The sequence below is a fragment of the Pecten maximus genome, chromosome 6 (genome assembly GCF_902652985.1).
Source record: "Pecten maximus chromosome 6, xPecMax1.1, whole genome shotgun sequence".
NCBI lineage: Eukaryota > Metazoa > Mollusca > Bivalvia > Pectinida > Pectinidae > Pecten > Pecten maximus.
Window position 1 is genome coordinate 42,305,163 of NC_047020.1, and position 15,819 is coordinate 42,320,981.

The 15,819-nt window shown below is 37.3% G+C and overlaps 1 protein-coding gene across 6 annotated transcripts in view; it reads left to right on the top strand.

The window, feature by feature from the left end:
* The window catches only part of LOC117329826 (LIM and calponin homology domains-containing protein 1-like), a 97,564-nt gene that overhangs the window by 35,560 nt on the left and 46,185 nt on the right, over positions 1–15,819 (top strand). For all 6 annotated transcript variants that reach the window (XM_033888001.1, XM_033887996.1, XM_033887998.1 and 3 more), the window contains exon 5: positions 9,706–9,751. In XM_033888001.1, coding sequence (XP_033743892.1) covers positions 9,706–9,751 — 46 coding nt within the window. The remainder of the gene's footprint in view (positions 1–9,705; positions 9,752–15,819) is intronic.

A 15,819-nucleotide genomic window follows, 5' to 3' on the forward strand; every position in this document is an offset into this window, starting at 1 on the left:
AACATAAATTCTGCGATCATATTAACCTGGGTGACGAAGAATAAGCCTGGCAAAGGATAGCCTCGGCTCTAAGTTGACATATTCTGGAAAATAAAACTTGACAAATTCTTAGTTAAAGACATGTTGTGTAGTTGACATATTCTGGAAAATAAAACTTGACAAATTCTTAGTTAAAGGCATGTTGTATAGTTGACATATTCTGGAAAATAAAACTTGACAAATTCTTAGTTAAAGGCATGTTGTGTATTTGATAACTAGATAACACATTCTTGTTGTAAACTTGGGTAAAGTATTCAATAAACACAGCTATATAACCTCATAGCGATAGTGACTGGTTCATGGTCTATAACAGACTAATGCAGACAACATCAACCAGTTATTGAATCATGGTTTCTTATGGATACAGCAATTTATCTCAGTGCTTTGTAATTGCCTTGTACTTAAATCTGGTAATGGTGTTTCTAAGGCTTTCCTATTGACAGTATATGTGGTTTCATCTTTCACACCGATCTTATTAATATACTGAAGTTTTCGGTATGGTTAATATGGGCATTAAATAAGTAAAATGTTACAACTAGTTCTTAATTTGTTTCCTTTTTTTTTTTTTTTTTTTTACTTTTTTCAGTTATTGACACAAATACATTCATTGGATAAATGTTATTGTGAAAACAATGAGATATCCATAGAGATCTACCTTTGTTTCTTGGCTGAATTCTTGAGATAGTGATTGAGTGGTCTAACCATGTAGGGGCTGTTTGTCAGTGATTTGGCCATCATACATGAATGTTCTGTAATCGGATCTAAAAGAAACATGGATCGTTATTGAATTAATTGCACGGTTGTTAATTAAACTACTATACCATGGTCTAGACTGATATTTGAAAGAATGGACTCGTTCGAGTTAGGTATTTTAACAACAATTCCATGTTATGCTCTAGCTAGCTTTTATAAAGGGTCATTGATTTAAGTAGAGTCGGCAATATATATATACTCCACCAAATAGTTAACCGGTGATCGTCCAACTATAAAACGCCTGTGTCTTGCATTTAATACTACCATTTTAAAGCTAGCATTGCAAGTTTCAAACTTTTAGATAAGATTAAAAAAAGAAATAGCACAAATAAAAAAAATGGCTTTGATACATTCCCTACTTATCTTTTTCCAGTTTATGCCCAACACAGGACGCCATTTTCTTAACCGTCTAGAAAGCACTTGACCTCGAAGTGGGGCTATAAAGAGCGTAATACGAAAACCAGTTCTTTGCTGCAGTGTATCATTCTATAATTACACAATTTCTAGTTTTGTTTGAGTTGTTGACTTGCCTTGGTTTAGACGACATCTAGCTGTTACTTGTTCAGATCAGTTTGTCAAAGGTGAGCGTCATTCAAGGTTAACGTTAACTTGATTCGCTGTTGGTTTCTGCACCATTACTGTTACAAGTATTTGATTAAATGTATAACAAGCGGATATCAACTGTGTATTTCTCAGAATGAAGCTTTTCTGAAAAATAAGTAAAAAAATATATATATATTGGTTAAAGATTAATGTCGAACACATTTTTAAGAGATAATCAGTAAAAATATTAGGAATGTATGTGTCATGGTAGCTAGGCTCCCTTGTATTGTTTGTTAGTATAAAGTGAATATTTAATTTTGAGATTGCATGATCTAAAGTGAATGTTACTTGCCATCTTGGATCTTTCTCAAATTTCATTACAGGTTTCCTTTCCTCTCTGTTTGTGAGGAGAGAATGTCCATCTGTATATTTCATCAGGAAATCAATCATACGACGCTTAACCTTTAGTCAGCCATATGCATATACCATTGTTTAGGTAACAAAAAGTTTGTCATCTCTATTCATCATAATTCAAAGAGCTGCATAGATGGGGTCTTTCTGAAATTTTAATATCAGTTTCAAAAAGTAAAGTGCAAGACCCTGAAAAGTTGTATATGTTTAGTTATGCAACTGATCAGAAAAACGAATCGGCCACCTGCAGGCCAATCAGATTTTGAGATTGAAAATTTGTTTTCTCTATTTCTCAAGAAATATTGTACAAATCATTCTCAAATAATTATTTATTTACTGGACAAATCTTTCTCTTCCATAGTAGTTCATATTAAATTTTGAGATCAATGTGAGAGTGTGATTTCATCAAGATGGCCAGCAAGCAGCCATCTTGGATTCCTCATGGTCCTAGTACATACCAGTATTTATGATTTTGATACTGCTCATGCAGATTAGTAGATGTCCATCAGGCAATTTTAGACGGACTGGCGTGAAGATGTGATGAAAAAATTACAGATAACATGAATTCCTTTTTTACACATTTCTATTCTAGTCAATCTAGGACAAACAAAAACCTCTCTTTGAAAAGACAATATGGATTTTTGAACATTTATACACAAGTGCATCAAACGGACTGTGCCAGCTGATAATATCTCCACTGAAATGCACCACATTGTGTTTCATGTACTTGTGTAACTACAAGGTAACTGTGGCCACGGGTGTTATAACAAGTTCAATTTTTTGTTATTTTCTCTTCATTCATTCCAAACCACTAAATATTATCGGTGTAGGTTGGTGGTAAAATAACCTACAACAATTGAAACTGTGAACGCAATATTTGATGATAGCGGAGATATAATTATGCATTGTGGCCATTTTTGTTCAGGTGAGTTCTTTTATATAATATGTACACACTTTAAAACGCGGGTACTTTAGATTACTGATCTTCTCACCTTTATGCCTGTTCTCAGCGAGCTCAAGTTTAGATTTTGCGTGATGATTTTGTATCAGAAACGTTTTCAAAAGAAAACATTCCAGGTATTTTCTTTAGAAACTTTGCAGCGTTTTAAGGCAATATGGCTGTCATGCTTTTCTTTTGGGTGTTTGTCCGTTGTTTAGTATACAAACAATTGAGATTCATTTAAACAGATTCTGTCAGATTTAAACAACAATGACAAGCGTGTCAAAATGTTAGAACATTTCTGGCAACTAAATCTCACAAAATTCATTCTTAGATGATGCCTGGATGATTATAGTATTTCAAATTTATTTCAAAATTGATAATTACAAGATATTATGTCAATACCAGCTGCTGTTAAGTGGTTGGAGGTATATAGAAATGTATTATTACTGTATCCATGCATCAATAAAAATTGAAGAGTTTAGTAGAGTTTAACATTCACTCCTTGTGATAGGATGTTGATGTTTAGCATTGACGTTCTCATGTGATCAGGCATAATATTGATATGAATTAAGTTTACAATTTAATGGATCTTTTTCCAAGTTTTGAAATTGTTTGAAATTTAACTATATATTTGCATTTACTGCTTCTGTAACTTCACATAACTAGTGTGACTAAAATGTGACATTTGTCCTGGATATTCTAAACCTATATAGATGACCATCACATATAACTAGTGTGACTAAAGTGTGACATTTGCCCCGGATATTCTAAACCTATATAGATGTCTACATAACTAAATAGACTGAATTAAAGTGACTAAATTGTTTTGGTCAGATTTAGTTCCCTGCAGTGCATGTGACGGAAGTGACTATTGTTTTGGTTAGTTCTTTAAGTTCTCAGTAAAACAAATTCTCAGGCTCAATATACTGATGATGTCAGCGTTCCCTGTGTATTAATATCAGATTGAATACAATATACTCACCTTTTTTCTCTGTAGAGGGAAACAAAGTAGATATTAGAGCGTGAAACAGGACAATGTAACCTGTTTAGCCACTGGTTGTTGTAAAGGATTAACTAAATCTCATTTATAGAATTGACTTACTGGCGAAGAAGTCCATAAACCCAGTTGATATTATAGTTGTGAAGTGACCCACACATGTACATACATTCCATCCAGAATTTCTTTGTTGTTATCGCATTTAATAATAAAATATCCTGTACACAAGTGGCATTCATTAAGTATGCATGCTATAGTCTGATCATGAATGTGCTGAGAATGGAAGTTGTAAATACCTAAAGGATGGGACTTTAGAAGTCTGTGTCAATTGATTTGTTAAATAATAATGAGTTCTGCATCCAGTGCTAGAGAAAAGGTCAGTATAAGCTAGGTGAATCAGGAATTTCTATCATTTATATAAACAGAACGGCTGGCTACTGTACAGGAGGCTAGTGGGGAGGTATAGGATATGCAGACGGTTGTTTGCACGACCTCCGTAATCCATCAACATTCCTAAGTTATTTCATTGCTATAATATTGTCCGCAATTGTTTGGACTTGATCCGGGGCCAAACACGGGGAGTTAGTGTGACATTATTGGGCTGGCGTACTAGAATGTATTATGCCACGGCTTACCTGTGCTCGGCCTTACCTGTGCTGGACTCGTTAACATATCTATACTTAGCCATACAAGTAAGGATTGAACATACCTTCGTTGTTTACCTGCGAACAGGTTTAGTAAAAGCTTACATGCTGTTTTGGTTATCATGGTCCTGGATTTTTAACTTCCATTTCTTTATATGGACATAAACGGGGACTACAGTGCTGTTGAGCCCAGGAAGGTGTGTGAAGGCGATATCGGTGATTACTCTTGGCTCTCTGATTAATTTATCTGATGGACATTTTTCTCCTGTTCGATAATTTTGAAATTTAAGGTAAGAGGATTTCTCAGCATTTGGACGTTATCTTTTGGGGAAAAAAATTCCAATTCTTTTTTAAATCATTCTTTATCTCAAACTGGTATTCACAGAATTTTGTATAACTTAACATACTTGACACTCAATAATAGGTGATTTGATGGTGTCTATACATTTGACAACTCTCTGATGATACATGTCATAAATTAATGAGGTAACAGGTCATAAATTAATGAGGTAACAGGTCATAAATTAATGAGGTGAGGTAATAGGTCATAAATGTTAATTTCCTTGTTGCATAATTACACTATAAATTTTGATGTGATTTAATTGGCCTTCAATGGCAGTATATATCAAACCTCCAGAATTTTTAAAACATAAATCTTTTACTCAAATTCTATAATCACATGACATCACCTATAAATTATCTCCACTTCCTCAATTCCACATATTCTGATGACACCAATTAACATTTCTAACTTTCCAACACCCCCCCCCCCCCCCCCCCCCACCCACCCCCCCCCCCCACCCCCACCCCCACCCCACTTCTTCCTCACCAGAGACCAAACCCCATTCATGGCACATAATAACCGAAAATTACCCCTCCACACACTGAAAAAGTCTGGATCACCTATTCATATACTTCATATAAACACACAAAAACTGTCCCTCCACACACAGAAAAATCCCACACCACAACACATCTTAACCCCACACATCCACACATACATGTTAATAGTCCCATATCCTCCTCAAGACCAACCTCCTTGCATACACACAGTCCTCCCCCCCATGTATATATATATATATATATCCACCCCACATACAGGACCCCCACACCCTCACCAACACATGTATACATTTCCTCATGTCCCTCCCAGTCACATGTGTATGAAAATTACAAACTAAATCCCAAAGCCCCGATTAAACAGCTGCCCTCCACCTTTAATGCCATCACAGTCCTAAAACATGCATAGCTCCTACAATGATAGATAAAATCTCTAACATTTCTACAGTTTGTTCCTGTGTAAGTGTCCATTGATGTTGCATAGTGATCATAGGGTTACACATGTCTGCTGGGAAATGACAAGCTCAGGTATTTTTTTCTTACCTGTTTATTGTTTACATTATTATGTGACATCTGATTAAAGGTAGGGTTGACAGGTGAGTGTCAGGCAGAACATACACATGGGGCCTGTAGCTGCTTGTTCTCTTATAGGAACTTTTACACCTTCACCCACTTATTGACTTAATTATATCCTTTAGGTAACCTCAATGAAAATTTCCAAGTGTCCTAGAGTACTGTTAATTAAGATTTCCAATTAATTCCCTACAGGTGAGAAATGTCTCGTGTGAATGGAATTTAATCAGAATTTTTTATCTGACGCATTTTTAATTACTAGCACTTCAGTATTTATATCTGAAGATTAAGAGGGGGAGAGCAGATATATCAGGAGTCAATTTATAGTAGGAATAATTAAACTCCAAGCGAGGTGTGTATTATAAGATTGTAGTTGAACTAATTTGTTTCTAGAATGTAGTTTTATGGTATATGTGGGTCACAGTCTAGGTCAATTATGTATGACATATCGCCCAACATAGATTTCATACCATACTTATCCTGTAATAAGACCGGGGTGCAGACTCATCAACTTTGACATATAAAGTAGGGGATTAATGCAGGACCATCAAAATACACTTTGTTAGATTTTCACTACACTACAGTAGAGATGGCCATATTACCAATTTTTTGTCATTTTTTTTGACAAATTAATAATGTACTTAATGTAAATTGATTCTATGTTCACAGAAGCAATATTGCAGTGACTATAATCACCCTTTTTCTCGTCCCCTGACGCCACTGATAATATTTAATATTTTTTGATAAAATTATTAGTGTTTTGAAGGAAATTCCTTCACTAAATCAAGTGTAAAAAAAAATTTAAAAAAATAAAAAAAAAATAATGGTTTAAATAAGACATTATATGTATAAGTGGTAGAGGGAGCAAATGAACTGTCATAATTTTCTCTCTTTTACATATAATGATCAAAGAAAATATTTACTCTTAATAGACAGGCAGGTATCAAAATGTAATAGAGACATTAATTGATCATTATTGGTTGCAAGGATGATTTAAATTTCTCAGGAAACTCCACAGCTCTAACTAATGTGAAGTATCCTTTCTGGTTTCACAATAAGTTTTGTATTGGGACTATCACACATAATGCAGAGCTGATTATTTATTAATTTTACTGATATCGGTATGTGTGTACATGTTTGATATATTGATGGAATCATGCAGCAGCCTTATCTCTGATACTGCTTTGTGTAACATCCTTGGAGTGTACATTACATCATTACAAATAAATGAAAATAAGAGCACATGTGAACATCTCACAAAGGTCAAAGGTCGTTCACAGTTATAAAATATATCAAAAAGGCTACAGCTTTATCTCACACAAATATGTCACAATTTCAACATCTCATCAAGGTCACATCTATAGCTCAATTTAAGTGCCACATGGCCACCTTAATTCAGGTGAGGGGGGCTTCGATAATTCAGTCTGTTGGAGTGTTGGCCACGTAACCTCAGGTGAGGGGGCCTCGATAGCTCATGCAGTCAGTTAGAATGCTTGCCTCCTAACCTCAGGTGAGGGGGCCTCGATAGCTCAGTCAGTTAGAATGCTGGCCTCGTAACCTCAGGTGAGGGGGCCTGACGATAGCTCAGTCAGTTTAAGTGCTGGCTACGTAACCTCAGGTGAGGGGGCCTTGATAGCTCAGTCAGTTAGAGTGCTGGCCACGTAACCTCAGTTGAGGGGGCCTCGATAGCTCAGTCAGGTAGAGTGCTGGCCACGTAACCTCAGGTGAGGGGGCCTCGATAGCTCAGTCAGGTAGAGTGCTGGCCACGTAACCTCAGGTGAGGGGGCCTCGATAGTTCAGTCAGTTAGAGTGCTGGCCACGTAACCTCAGGTGAGGGGGCCACGTAACCTCAGTTGAGGGGGCCTCGATAGCTCAGTCAGTTAGAATGCTGGCCTCGTAACCTCAGGTGAGGGGGCCTGACGATAGCTCAGTCAGTTTAAGTGCTGGCTACGTAACCTCAGGTGAGGGGGCCTTGATAGCTCAGTCAGTTAGAGTGCTGGCCACGTAACCTCAGGTGAGGGGGCCTCGATAGCTCAGTCAGTTAGAGTGCTGGCCACGTAACCTCAGGTGAGGGGGCCTCGATAGCTCAGTCAGTTAGAGTGCTGGCCACGTAACCTCAGGTGAGGGGGCCTCGATAGTTCAGTCAGTTAGAGTGCTGGCCACGTAACCTCAGGTGAGGGGGCCTGACGATAGCTCAGTCAGTTTAAGTGCTGGCTACGTAACCTCAGGTGAGGGGGCCTTGATAGCTCAGTCAGTTAGAGTGCTGGCCACGTAACCTCAGGTGAGGGGGCCTCGATAGCTCAGTCAGGTAGAGTGCTGGCCACGTAACCTCAGGTGAGGGGGCCTGACGATAGCTCAGTCAGTTTAAGTGCTGGCTACGTAACCTCAGGTGAGGGGGCCTTGATAGCTCAGTCAGTTAGAGTGCTGGCCACGTAACCTCAGGTGAGGGGGCCTCGATAGCTCAGTCAGTTAGAGTGCTGGCCACGTAACCTCAGGTGAGGGGGCCTCGATAGCTCAGTCAGGTAGAGTGCTGGCCACGTAACCTCAGGTGAGGGGGCCTCGATAGTTCAGTCAGTTAGAGTGCTGGCCACGTAACCTCAGGTGAGGGGGCCTGACGATAGCTCAGTCAGTTTAAGTGCTGGCTACGTAACCTCAGGTGAGGGGGCCTTGATAGCTCAGTCAGTTAGAGTGCTGGCCACGTAACCTCAGGTGAGGGGGCCTCGATAGCTCAGTCAGTTAGAGTGCTGGCCACGTAACCTCAGGTGAGGGGGCCTCGATAGCTCAGTCAGGTAGAGTGCTGGCCACGTAACCTCAGGTGAGGGGGCCTCGATAGTTCAGTCAGTTAGAGTGCTGGCCACGTAACCTCAGGTGAGGGGGCCACGTAACCTCAGTTGAGGGGGCCTCGATAGCTCAGTCGGTTAGAATGCCAGCAACATAACCTCAGGTGAATGGGCTGTGATAACTCAGAGTGCTGGCCATGTAACTCAGATGTAGATCCGAGGTGCATCAGGTTCAGTGCTCTATGCCTGTATTGTTTTGTGTTTCTTTGGAAGCTGATAAATGGCCAAGTCTGTGCTGTTGTGGTTGTGTCCTTGGTCAAGACACTTTGCCCTAATTGTTCTGGTTGGCATGCGATGGGCCTCCTGTATGTGGTTCAGTGAGGTAATCACCAGCTACTACAAGGGGACCCTGCCTCAACATGACCCTGTCTGTTTATAGGGTGATAAACCCAGCAAACAAACAAACAAACATCAGTATATATGTTGGGTATTTCAACAAGGTCACACACAGTTACCTCACATAACCTCAGGTACATAATTATTTTCATGGGTGATTGACTCGCACAGATGGCTCACAAATTAGCTCAATTAAGTATGTAGCACAGCAGGTACAGTTGTTCACAGTTCAAACAGTTTGTTGACACAGATAGTAGCTCACATAGGTAGTTCATTAGGTCTTTCTGCCAGACACTGTATGTATATGAAGTCACAAAGGTATTATATATATTATAGTGATAGTGGTTGCTGAAACGATCAGATCACCCATTATACAGGGTAATGGTTTAAACATTTCTCACAGTTTTCTTGTCATCAGTATATAAAATTTGGTCTTGTGATACATACAAAGATATAAGTATTAAGTTAATAGTCTAGACATTTACAAGATATAATGTCTTAAATTTGGTCTAGCCATTTTAAGTTTTGTATATATACACTGTTACAAACTTATAAACTCTGAAGTTTAGTCTACTATTACAAAGTGTTAAGTCTAGTATTACAATGTTCCTGGTTTATTCAGAATCCTTGGTGACCTGCCTGTCGGCAGCTTCTGTGTTCTATTGAAATGTTTTTTTACACTTATGCAATGAATTATTAAAAATTTGTTTTACATGTGAATTAATTTCTTAGATTACATGCAATTTACTAATGCAATAAAAACTAAAGTGAAGTTTTTTTTTCCAGTTCAGAACACATCTTAAAGCAGGAGTCTGACAGGCGAGCGAGAAATGTAAGTATACAACATATACAATGTTCATTGTGTTAAAATGTCATTTCTCACTAATGGAGATATTGTGATCAAAAGACACAAAAACTGATAAAAATTTGTTATATTTCAAAATATTATTGTATCAGTAAGCAGAAAGGAAAGTCATGTGGTGCAAGCACTTTGTCAGTTCAAGCTTACACAGTTGGGGGTCACCTGCTCGACGACATGGGATTTCTCAAATTTCCATCCATGTTAAGTCCCACTGCATGCTTCAATTAAGGATCACAACGCTCATTAATAAAAGTTTTCATAATTTCATAAAATAAGAAAAAATAACAAGAAAGTGAACACTACTAGGGATGTTATTGCTGTTTACAAACATGGTGTTTACCTGGTTTTGGTAACACATATATAATCAGTATTTTGTTAAGATGAGGGTGGACCATGAAGATTTTCCCCGCTGATATCATGGACATTTGAATATATACTAAAACATTCTTATTTTTTGGCAGTATCAGCAAGGTAAATGAAAGGCCTGTTACATATTGAGAATATCAGTTTTGGCAATTTATCATATCAATTCGCTGTTACTATTGTAAAGGCAGGTGGCGGGGGATACAATTTGGTCGAATTATTATTTGTAGGAGGGACGTCGTTATTATTCAAGGCCGATGTGTGTGATTTTTATACACATTGTAATCTTCTATAGAAATGGTAGATCTTGATCAGTGCCGTCAGATATTCAGCCTTTGTCAGCAACTCACAGAGCTCTTGTCCAGTCCCATGTTAAATTATCATCATTAACACCAGCTAATGTTTTATTGAAGGCAGGATATCTGAGTAGAAAAAATTCTTTGGTTCCAGATATTTTTAGCCCACCATCATCAGATGGTGGGCTATTCAAATCGCCCTGCGTCCGTGGTCCGTCGTCCGTCCGTCCGTCCGTCCGTCCGTAAACAATTCTTGTTATCGCTAATCCTCAGAAAGTACTGAAGGGATCTTTCTCAAATTTCATATGTAGGTTCCCCTTGGTGCGTAGTTATGCATAGTGCATTTTGAGACCAATCGGAAAACAACATGGCCGACAGGCAGCCATCTTGGATTTTGACAATTGAAGTTTGTTATCGCTATTTCTCAGAAAGTACTGAAGGGATCTTTCTCAAATTTCATATGTAGGTTTCCCTTGGTGCCTAGTTATGCATAGTGCATTTTGAGACCAATCGGAAAACAAAATGGCCGACAGGCAGCCATCTTGGATTTTGACAATTGAAGTTTGTTATCGCTATTTCTCAGAAAGTACTGAAGGGATCTTTCCCAAATTTCATATGAAGGTTCCCCTTGGTGCCTAGTTATGCATATTGCATTTTGAGACCAATTGGAAAACAACATGGCCGACAGGCAGCCATCTTGGATTTTGACAATTGAAGTTTGTTATCGCTATTTCTCAGAAAGCACTGAAGGGATCTTTCTCAAATTTCATACGTAGGTTCCCTTGGTGCCTAGTTATGCATATTGCATTTTGAGACCAATCGGAAAACAACATGGCCGACAGACAGCCATCTTGGATTTTGACAATTGAAGGTTGTTATCGCTATTTCTCAGAAAGTAATGAAGGGATCTTTCCCAAATTGCATATGAAGGTTCCCCTTGGTGCTTAGTTATGCATATTGCATTTTGAGACCAATCTGAAAACAACATGGCCGACAGGTAGCCATCTTGGATTTTGACAATTGAAGTTTGTTATCGCTATTTCTCATAAAGTACTGAAGGGATCTTTCTCAAATTTCATATGTAGGTTCCCCTTGGTGCCTAGTTATGTATATTGCATTTTGAGACCAATTGGAAAACAACATGGCCGACAGGCAGCCATCTTGGATTTTGACAATTGAAGTTTTTTATCGCTATTTCTCAGAAAGCACTGAAGGGATCTTTCTCAAATTTCATATGTAGGTTTCTCTTGGTGCCTAGTTATGTATATTGCATTTTGGGCCAATCGGAAAACAACATGGCCGACAGACAGCCATTATTGCTAAATCTTAAATTTTATATATAGGTACCCCTTGTTTGAAATGTACTTGCTATAGAGGGCTGTTTATGAAAATACACAGATTAATAAGACTTAGAGGAAGGGAAAAGTAGAGAAAAGATCAATCTGACATGGAACCTATAAAGATCATTCAATGGTGGGCGCCAAGATCCCTCTGGGATCTCTTGTTACCGTATCTGATCTAAAAAGGACACCTGTCTACATGTGTTTTATCCTATAAGCACACCACTACACATTTTTACTGGGAATTAGGGTGCACATCAAATGCCATAAAAAGGTTGCTTACCTTAAATTTATACCCATCTTTTTCAATAATTGCCTTCAGTGATCAAGCCAAAAACTGTTTTAGGGAGACAAAATGAAAAAAAAGTACTTAATGACAATTTGCCCTACCCAGCAGCAATTAGATAATTAGGGGTCAATGTACTGTCATCTCGGGCCTAAATTACCTGTATTTCTGCCTGCATGTCCATCCATTTGTTAGGCTAACAGTACTTAGGTGTATGGTAGTGTATGGATGGAGTTTTGTAACATTTTCCCTACAGTTTTTATTTCAATTTCATGAAGCTTTAAGTGTCAGAAACCACATTCAGATTCACAATTTTTTGTTTAAATCTGGCTGATTTCACAAACCTCTTACAACACAGAAACACATTATCGACACCACAGTGATCCTAATTTAAAGTGCCTTCATGTTCTAGATGTATTTCTCTCGACGTGTTTGCTTGTCAACGGTTCGTTGATTTCCGATATCATGAGTTATGTTTTGTACATATTTCTGTGATCAATAAGCATGACCCCTGTTCAATATCGAGTTAGATGTTTGACACCAGATGTTACAATCAAGTAAAACTGCCAAACAATCTATTGTTGGCTTCTCACTTACAGCTCAAAGTGTTGAAATGAAATGAGAATCGGTCCCCAATCCATTTTCCTTAAGTACAGTACAGTATTTAACTGTGAGCATTTAAATTATATCCATTACTACTGGAAAGTAGATATCCTCACATCTAGGAAACATCTCTAATTCAAGGAAAGGAGTGATGGCTCGAGTTTTTGAACAGTGTGTTCTGCCTCTGCTTTGGAGATATTTTTTAACTCGTGGATAAAAGAGGTATTACACTTATGGAACAGACAGATCTTGATTTCCTGAATGGAGATGAAGTATTTCCCTGCCCAGGAAATGTCTGTGCCCTCAAATTGGGAAACCTTGAACTCCTGGAAAGCAAAATCTCTTGGGTGGATCTGGTTATCTCAACCAAATGACAGATCTTCATGTGGAAAGTAGAATTTATGGAAATGTTTGATTAAAGGTTTAGTTACACTGGATCAAATAAATGTTTGTTCTTGAAGGGCTGAATATTTAATTTGTGTCGCCATTGTGGCCTTTGTCTGGCTAAAATGCTTTACCGTATTCAACCAAATAGGCACACTGTGCTTACAAACATCGAAAGCAGTACACTTGATAAAAACATATACAGAGAGAAATTTCCATGTGAAAGGATTTGGATGGAAAAAATAGCATCTTTTTTCATTTAGATACTTTGTGTAGTGATAATAATCTAGAGTCTTTAGTTTAAGACTGAAGATTGTATTGATAACTAAGTTAGGTAAAGAATTTTTTATATACCGGTATATACTGGAAGGAAAAAGAAACGTGATTAGAAATATTGCCCAGTTTACAACGGGAAGTAAAAAAGATGTTATAGAAGATTGGGAACCACTGTGTCGTCTGAAAATTTCCTCCTTGTACATTTACTACGAATACCCTGGTCTAATTTAAGGTGGATCTAGGGGTACCCCTCCCAAAATTAATAGCGTTCTAGACCCATCAGTATGGTGTATGCTTCATGATATGCAGTGGTTGCATAGACAAATTGACCAGAGTATACAGTCAAACCTGTTACAAAGGACACCTCTATATAAAGGATACTTGTCTATAATGAGCAGACTCATCAGACCCACTCCTTCCAATTTACTATACAATTAACCTGTGTATAAAGAACACTTTTGAGCTGTCCCTTTGGTGCCCTTTTCAGACAGGTTTGACTGTATATATTACCTTCCTCATTGTTATATGGTTCCATTCCTCATCGTTCGCCAACGATGTTGGCTGAAGGGGTCATCATATATCATATCCTTCTGTCCAACTTCGTCCCATAAACATTCTATCGGGGGAGAGGTCAGATCAATCTGAAATCTGACAAGGGTAAAATCATAAATGGATGAAATTTTCAGATGACAACAGTATAGTTTCCTATCTTTCAACTACACCATTTATTTAATTCTATAACATCTTTTTATTTCCCATAAAACAGGGCCATTCCTGATTGGGTTTCTTTTTTTCTTTCGGTATATGTTTTCAATTGGTACAACCATCTTCTTTTCCTGGGGTATTAGACTTATCATGTCGTATACGGTAATTTGATTCATGAGTCATCACATCAGACTTGTTTAAATTCCAATATGGCTGACTTGTCGTTTGATTGGTTGAGATGTGATCTTCTATTTAACCATCACTGAATATAAAGTAGGTAAATCATTACTGACATTATTTAATAAGGCACATTCAGATTTTGTTTGGTTGTTTACTATTAGATCTTTCAAACATGACCGTAAATATCACAGATGAGTGATTCTAGTCCCCTTGGCCTCCTAATTTACATAACATTAAAATATTCAATGGTTCATACGCTTGTTGTTGTCCATTCATATAACTATGGTGTGTAGCCTATTTACAGAACATTCATTGACTTGGACTACTGGCTGTGGGCAGCTGTGTCAGATCCTTGAAGTGCTTACTGTATGTTTAATACACACTATTGATTTAAACATTTTGTTGATGTCAGCGAATCGATCACATTCTTGATTGTCACATGTCTGATGTGAATTTCTACAGTTGTGAGTTTATTTTTAGTGTTATATACAGGTTTGGTATGTAGAGAATGTGATAACATATGAGTCTGATTTATCAGTTGTACCTTGATCATTAATTGTTAAATACTGGTATCAGTAAATGTTTGCAGTGTGGGTGGCAAATGTATATATATACACATAACTCCGATACCTATCTTGGGTGGAGTAAGAAATAAATAAAATCTTTGTCATTGATTTAGAGGAATTTGTGTGATAAATGTTTGATCAAGTTACATAGAGTTTTTGTTTATGATACTGGTGAATCGATATCATTAATTCACATATCAAACAAATCATATAGTTAAAGTGATTGTAACTTAGTTATACTGTATCCTGTCTCCGGTATATTAACTGGTTAAATTAATAATAATAATAAAAAAGACATGAAAGTTTAAGAAGTTGTGTCCCTTATATTTTACGGTAAGAATATAGGTGTGTTTACCTAGCCACAGCTTGTAAATGGACCATAGTAAAGTGTCAATAATGTTTCTACATTTTGTCTGTGAAATTAGTCTAGAGTTGAAGAGTTATGCCCCTTTAATATTATCCAGGTAACTCAACATTAGGTCCCATTCAACTTTATCTGGGCTATTTATCTGAATTATCCAGATGATTTTATCTGGTCTTTGGGTAAATTTATCAGGTTTTGTGTTTTGTAAAATATACTGCATATAAGACCAGTTCTTGTGAATTTTTTCAATGTATACATTCAAATAAAATTCAAATAAGGGAAGTTATGCTTTACTTAAATCACCTGTATTATATTTGTATGATGTTTATTTCTGCATCAGATTGTGAGAGGAGATTTTGACAAAATCAAAATGTATTGCTATCGATACTCACACAAATAATGTACCTTGATGTTGATGATTTTTCTTATGAGTAAGGTATTTTGCCTCGATTTTTATTTTTGACGAAAGTGTATCCTAAGTCTCCACAGAATAATATGACATGGAGTCAGGGTGTCACATGTCCAGAATATAACATTTCAGTGAGATTGCACTTTAAAATGGTCCTTCATTGAATTGAGCTGTTATTTGCCTCTGCAAGCATCAAACAATTTAACTACTAGAACCTCACATTAAAGTTGAGAGATGTCCTATAGTTAAAAATTTGTCTGTCTACT